The sequence below is a fragment of the Grammomys surdaster genome, unplaced genomic scaffold (genome assembly GCF_004785775.1).
Source record: "Grammomys surdaster isolate TR1022 unplaced genomic scaffold, NIH_TR_1.0 185, whole genome shotgun sequence".
In the NCBI taxonomy this organism is placed as follows: domain Eukaryota; kingdom Metazoa; phylum Chordata; class Mammalia; order Rodentia; family Muridae; genus Grammomys; species Grammomys surdaster.
Genome location: NW_021604630.1, coordinates 1,879,694 through 1,887,146, shown reverse-complemented (window position 1 = coordinate 1,887,146; position 7,453 = coordinate 1,879,694). Strand labels below are relative to the sequence as shown.

Here is a 7,453-nt window from a genome sequence, read left to right as displayed (position 1 = left end):
CTGTCATCACCATGATGTCACAGTGCACTGTCATCTCCATGATGTCACAGTGCACTGTCACCTCCATGATGTCGCAGTGCTCTGTCATCTCCATGATGTCACAGTGCTCTGTCATCTCCACTCCATGCTGCATCCAGTAAAATATTATATATCTTAGATTTTTACCCCATCCTCTCTTCCTCCCCGCCCCTACTCCATCTTTGGTCTTTTTTTTGGCTTTCTCTTTCTCTCCCTCCCTTCTTCCCTCCCTCTTTTTGTTTGGTACTAAGGATAAAACTCAGAGCTTCTATATTAATTAATTGTTCTACTTTCAAGCTATATCCCATTTACTTTAGATTTTGAAATTATTTTTATAATTTTGAGATTTTAATTGTTTCCTTTTCTCCTTTCAGATACTCCTATGTACTCTTTTCCCCACTTTTTTTCAAATTCATGGCCTCTTTAATTGTTGTTACATGTGTGTGTGTGCGTGTCTACAATACCTAGATTTATAAATACAGTCTATGTACTCTGTAGAATGTTACTTGTAGGTATGTTTTCTGGGCTTACCATTTGGTGTTGGATAACCAGTTCCTGTATTCTTCCCTGGAGAAGACTATTTTGAGCATTGTTTAGTTGCCTATAGTTCTTTATCTAACATTGAGGCCTTGTGAGCCTGTCCTTTCATGTAGCATATATATTGATGTCATCCTTGTTCAGGTCATATTTAGACAGTCATGTTGATCAGACTTCATAGATGTAGCTTCAAACATTTGTAAGAACAACAGTCTCACAACAAACTCCTAATTCTAATTCCCAATGCTGTGACCTTTTGATACAATTCCTTATGTTGTGGTGATCCCGCCCATAAAATTATTTTTGTTGCTACTTCATAACTATTATTTTGCCTGTTATGAATCATAATATAAATATCTGTATCTTCGACTGGTCTTAGGACCCTGTGAAAAGATTGTTTCAAACCCTGAGGGATAGTGAGCCACAAGTTGAGAACCATGGCTTTGGCTCTTCTGTTGTGTCTGTAAGGACCCACGAAGAGGACCCCCAACTCAGGTCCCAATCAGCGCACACCCAAGGAGACACACGAGAGACTGACTTGATGCAAATGGCAAAAGGCAGTTTACTAACGAGGACCCTCGGATCGAAACTCATCCCACGCAGGGGAGAGAATTTCGATGAAGACTCCAGGAAGTTTAGAACTTTTATAGGGGGAGGCACAAGGGGGAAGGGAAAAGTGGGAAATTCTGGCGCGGTTACATATGATTGGATATTTCAAACATCAGAATTTTGCGTAAGCAATCATTTTGACAGGCTGGATGGCCCACTATTTTTGACCATAAAACCTCAGACCTTCTAGGATAAACACCAGGTGGCCCATTACTCACTTGGGCATGTTTAGACTGGTCAAGATATGTCTTTGGTTGTTTCTACATTTTTGGTCACCTCGTCCCTAGAGGGGCTTGATATTTTTATTATGGCTATTCTCAGAAAGCTCAGCAAGCCGTCCGGCGGTCTTTGCCAAGTTGTTTTTAATTTTTACTCTTACAGTGTCCACTCCCTCCTCTAGTGATTCCTGAGCCTCAGCGTAGGAGTTGTAAATGAATCAGTTGGGTCATCATGTGGTGCTTGTTCTCCAAGATTTCATCATGTGACTTTCTCTAGTGGTCTCTGTGTGGTGCAAGGAGATCTTTCTTTGGTGAAGGGTGAGGACTACAGTGTCTGTAGGTGTAAGGACAAAGATTCAGATTGTAGTTACAGATTGTACTAGTTTAGTAAAATGTCATTTGGGCTTCAGACCCACTTCACAGAAGGGAAATCATGCCCATACTGAAAACCTAGCCAGCTACCCATGGCTAGTAAAGTCATGGATCTTGGCGGGGAATCTATTTAATGATTGAAGCCAAGCCTTTGTCTCAAGTCAACTACAGAAAGCCTGCAGTAGTCATTTTTTCTGCATGTAGTTAATTTTAATTGTTCACTTTTAGAGAATTTCAGACATCTACAGTATATTTCAAGACTCCCTCCCTCTCCGACTCCTCCTAGAGCTCTCTCGCCATGCCTTCTTCCTCACTTTATGTCTTCTTCTCAGAGTCGTCTGGGCTGTCTCTTGCAGCGTGGCTGTCTCTTGCAGCGTGGCTGTCCATGTATTTCCACAGCATGACAAAAGCAGTCTACCCACTTAATGTCCTTATTTGTCTTTTACAATTTGATTTTTCAGTAGGATTTCTTTTGCAAATAAAAACTGCAGCCTTCTTACCCCATCCGTTATGGAGTGACATGAGTATAAGATAGTGACCGAGGCTGGGGAGAGATCTCGGGAGGTAACGTCTTGCCAGGTGAGCCGGACGGACCTAAGCTCAGAAGTCCATCAGGATACAGTGCCTGCAACCTCAGCACTAGGGAAGTGCACAGTGAGCTCTGAAGCTCACCACCAGCCTGCTTAGCCCATCAGTGAGGGTCAGAGTCAAATAACGGTGAGAGCATGAAGAAGATCCCTGACTTTGACCTCTGGTCTTCATATGCACAGATACAACTGGGTCCTTTGAGCCACTGACTACCATATAGACAGTACTTCCAGAGCATAGAGTAGGAAGTGCCCTTACCCGTGGTCAGGGAGGTTGAGGATGGGGTTGTGTGGAGCTTGTCACGAACCCAGCCATATTCCATTCAGTCCACACAGTCTAACTTGTTTTTTCCTCTCACAGGCCACCTCCACCACAACCGAAAATATCTTCTCAGGGAAATTTGATTCCTGCTCGGCCGGCCCCCGCACCTCCTTTATACAGCTCCCTCACCTGATATTAGAGTCATATTTTTTAAATGTCTTCAGGGAACTGAGCAAGTGTTGTTTTTTTTTTTTCCTGATGTTTTCTTGAAAAGCCTTTCTCTTCCAACCATGAACAGAAACCACCACAAAACAAACTTTGTTAACACAGAAGCTAGTGGGGATTGAGAAATACAGGAACATGCAGGCACTCCGGGAGTTTGAAATGGCCGTTTCCATCATTTGAATGTTTCCTTTGGCCATTTGTGAATTTAATACACTTGATGTGGATTAAGTTATTTTGAACATGTTACTGTAATGATCCTCAAATTGCCTGTATTAGTGTAGGATTTGTCATTATGCGCTTAAACAGAATCCTGACTTTTGGACCCCAGTTACCATTGATAGTTTCTGGTTGAACATTTGAACATGTATTAACTTAGGACGACTAATTGCCAATAACGTCTGCATTTTCACCTTGCATGGATTAACAGCCATTTATACGGACTTATGTCTCTTAATACACAAAGAAGCAGATATCCTGAAGGAGAATATACAAGCACCACAGTTACCAGATCATGATATACTTGGAAAGTGTGAAATATGGTGTGTACTCAGTTATTGGCCAGATCATGTTATACTTGGAAAGTATGAGATATGGTGTATACTCAGTTATTGGCTTCCATGTTTTATGATCTTTCAGCTATAATAACTATGATAGAAATCGACTTAACACAATCAGTTATTGGCTTCCATTTAAAAATATCTTTTCAACTATAATGGCTATGATAGAAGCTGATTTAACTCTAAGTTTTCTCTCTGCATCCTGGTAAAGCATTGCAATAGTGTTGTTTTCATTGAAGTGCACACTCTATGGTACGAGGAGTTTATGCTTCCTAAGCAGATAGGCGTCGATCAAACAGGAACAGGGAGAATCCCTTCCAACAGTTGAGGTGTTACAAAACCACTTGAGAATTCATGAGCACTTTAACTCTAAAATCTGAATTTCAAAGCTTGATATTAAGTCATTTAGAATGTTTACATTTACTAAGGTATGCTGGATCCTGTCTCTTTTGACTAATATTTTCATAAACATTAGGCTGGAGAAAGGAAGGAAGCAATGGTTTCCTCATATTGGTCTCTGTGATTACTCGCTCAGCTGTATTAAAATGAATTTGTACTTTGGAAGGAATGATATTGACACTAAAATTTTAAACATTTAAATTTTTTCATAATCTTTCATAAAGAAGTTTAATAATAGGTATATTAACTGAATTTCATTAGTTTTTTAAAATAATATTTTGTTTGTGTATATATACATATTAAAATAAAAACATTTACAACAAATAAAATACTTGAAATTCTTGTTTGGGCATCCTGTTACTTTCTAAATACACAACTATTTGGATTCTTCTTCATTTCAGTGTTAGGCTTCAGCCAAATGTGCACATTGGCTGCACCTAAGGAAAACACATTAAAAGATAGAACGTTCATTTTTTTCTATTTGAACAGTTTGGGTATGTACTTACCTTACTAAGGTGAGCCAGCCCCTGCCATTGCTACATACATTAATTAACCACACTGGTAAGTTTCGTTTTTAAGATTTACTTATTTATTTTATGTATGTGAGTACACTGTCATTCTCTTCAGATGCCCCAGAAGAAGGCATCAGATCTCATTACAGGTGGTTGTGAGCCACCATGTGGTTGCTGGGAATTGAACTCAGGACCTTTGGAAGAGCAGTCAGTGCTCTTAACCACTGAGCCATCTCTCCAGCCCCGTAAGTTCCTAAAAAGGAAGTCACATGAGTTTTAGCTGAAGTGTCATGGAGAACTAACCAGGTTGGAAGGAAGCCTGGGGGTGAGTCCGTAGGAGCAGTGTGCCCGTGGAAAGGTAGACTCCAAGGAAGAAAAGCAGTTTACTCTTTCCAGAAAAATTTCTCCACGCATCTTAAAAAGCAATCTCAGGTTAGCCTTAGAAAGAGTACACATGTATGTTGTGTACTTTTTTGACCCCTGCGTGCCATCGCAGCCTTTCCAGCACTGCGCATGCGGGTTTCGAAGCGGCCAAGCTCTGTGAGAGCTGGGGTAGGTGACGGAGGATGGAGGTGGGGTAGGGGGTTAGGGCGCTCCAAGGACGTGGCCCACGGTGGCCCCTGGCACGTGCCCCACGGCCCGGTGCAACGGCTTTACAACTGCTAGGTACTCCAGGAGACGCCATGCTGGGCGCCATGCTGCACACGCTGCTGCTGCTGCTGCTGGCCGAGCTGGGGAGCTTGCTGGCATCAGGACCCGGTGAGCGCTCCGCAAGGCGGGTTCTCTGAGATTGGGGGGCACTTTTCTTGTAGGTCTGTCATGCACATCATAAAGCTCAAAAAAGTGTACCCCAAAAGAGCACTCCCAACAGCTTTTGGAAACCACTTAAACTCAAATATCCCCAGCTTAATTCTTCCAACACAATTGACGTGCAAAGATAGAGGAAAGAAAAGACGATAAGCCATAAACCCTCAAGCTCAGAGAGAATGCAGAGGTGCATGTGGAAGCTGGGGCAGAATCTTGCTAGAGTTTTGGAATCAAGTAGGGCTCAGCAACTTGACAGGCTGTGATGTTCAAGCTGTTCTGAGTCCAGCGGTCCAGCAGGTGCCAGTCCAGTGCTTTTCTCTAGCTCTGAAGTCTGCTCATCTGTTGAAGCTGTAGAATGCATCTTTTGAAAGGTGAAGAAGTCAGGATAGCACCACGGTTGGTGTTCTGAGTGTTCTCTTCCTGGTTTATTAGAAGTAGAAATTGAATAACGTATAGCAACATCTAAAACAGCATCATATCCTTTATATGTTAACACGCTTCAAAACTAAGAACCGTTTTTCAGGGGGAAGAATAGAAAGTTGACGTAACTTTGCATTTTGTCGATCTCCTGAACACGTGCTTCAATAAGGGACAATGAGGTTGTATAGCTACTGCTTCCAGTCTCGTGCTGCATGCTCGAGTTGAAGGACAAGAAAGAGAGCTTTGGATGCCATTTCAGATAATTACGAGCTCTCTGCTTGCTACATGCACACTGGACAAACAGAAAAAGAAGAACTGCAGTATAGAATCTAAAAACACACCAGCCAGCTTTCTTTTTATTTTTAATTAAAGTGTATCACTAACTCTTCTCTTCCTCCCTCTAATTTATTCACCCCAACTCCTTTGACTTTTTATATGTATATTAAATCTATCTATCTATCTATCTGTAGAGATAGATATGCATATACCAGCAAACTTAATGAAATTCAATGGGATATCAATATTGATTATTTTATGTATGCATATTTTAATATTTTAATCTATTATCTCTTAATTTGTTAACTGTAGTAAATACAGAACTTAATAGCTTTTAAAAGATTTTTTTAAATTTAAACTTTATTTTACTTGTATGGGTATTTTGCTTGCCTGTAAGTCTGTGTTTCACTTGTAGGCCTGGTGCCCTTAGAGGTCAGAAGAAGGCGAATCAGAGAAGACTCTCTAGAGCTGGGGTCACAGGCAATAGTGAGTCACCATGTGGGTGCTGGGGGCTGAACCCAGGTCCTCTGGAAGAACAGCCAGTGCTCTTAACCTCTGAGCCATTTCCTCATTGTTTGGTTTTTTAAAGAAAAATCATCAAACTTCACTTTTCAAGGCAGTTTCAGATTCATAGCAAAACTGAGCAGAAACCTGTGTTTGTATGTAGCCCCTGCTCTCTGTCCTCCCATGAGGGGCAACAGCTCACAGTGTTACAGAGATGCTTCTGTTCCAGAGATAGACTCCTGACTGGTCGCACTTGGGTTCCATAACCTCTGTGTTCTGCACAGTACCTCCCAGAGTATTCTCACTGACCTGAGAATCCTTTGTGCTCTCCCACTCACCCTCCTCCCCACCATCCCTAAATGACCGCCTTTTGCTGTCTGCCTTTTCCAGAAGGTTGTATAATTGGGATCACGCACCATGTGGCCTTGCAGACAGGTTTCTTTTTGTTTGACGTATATAGTTTAGAGTCCTTGATGCCTCTTTCTGGCTTGATAGCTTCTCTCTTCACAGCATTGAAAACACTGTCCATTCCACTGTCCATGTCAAGCATAGTTTATCCATTTAGTGGCTGACAATTGTCTCAGCAGCTTCCCAGTTTTAACAGTGGTGAAGACGGCCACTGTCTACATGCTTGCTCAGGTTGTATGTGAACACAGTTTCCCACTACTTTGGTCAGTTACCTGGTGTCACTACAATGATAAGAGGAGATTGTGGTGTCTCATTGTTTTAATTTACAATCTTCTAACGGCATATGCTGTTGAGATCTGGATATTTGGCTCTGAGCCTCACCTTTGTCGTTGAGCCATCTCTTCAGCTCAGCTGCTGAAATCTTTTTACAGGCTTACTTTCTCTTTAGTTTCTTTAGAGAGGCATCTTTTTCAGGTTATTCCTCAATTTTAAAATTTGAGTTGTGTGCCACTATTTTTAAAAATCTTTGTATGTTTTTTTTTTAGGTAATAATCTTTTATCAGATGTGCTTTATTTTTAAACTTTTTATATATGTGTCTATGTATGGTGTGTGTATGTGTATAGTATGTGCGTGTATGTGTAGTGTGTGGGTGCATGTATGAATAGTGTGTATGTGTGTGTAGTGCGTGTGTATTTGTGCATGTATGTGTAGTATATGGGTGCATGTTCGTATAGTGTGTAT

The 7,453-nt window shown here is 41.3% G+C and overlaps 2 protein-coding genes across 2 annotated transcripts in view; both read left to right on the top strand.

Annotated features, from left to right (window-relative positions):
- The window catches only part of Adam9 (ADAM metallopeptidase domain 9), a 65,947-nt gene extending 61,821 nt beyond the window's left edge, over positions 1 to 4,126 (top strand). The window contains exon 22 of the mRNA XM_028768172.1: positions 2,703 to 4,126. Within this exon, the coding sequence (XP_028624005.1) occupies positions 2,703 to 2,796 (94 nt within the window). The 3' untranslated portion in view covers positions 2,797 to 4,126. The remainder of the gene's footprint in view (positions 1 to 2,702) is intronic.
- An 853-nt stretch (positions 4,127 to 4,979) lies between these two features.
- The window catches only part of Adam32 (ADAM metallopeptidase domain 32), a 104,084-nt gene continuing 101,610 nt past the window's right edge, over positions 4,980 to 7,453 (top strand). The window contains exon 1 of the mRNA XM_028768144.1: positions 4,980 to 5,055. Coding sequence (XP_028623977.1) covers positions 4,980 to 5,055 — 76 coding nt within the window. The remainder of the gene's footprint in view (positions 5,056 to 7,453) is intronic.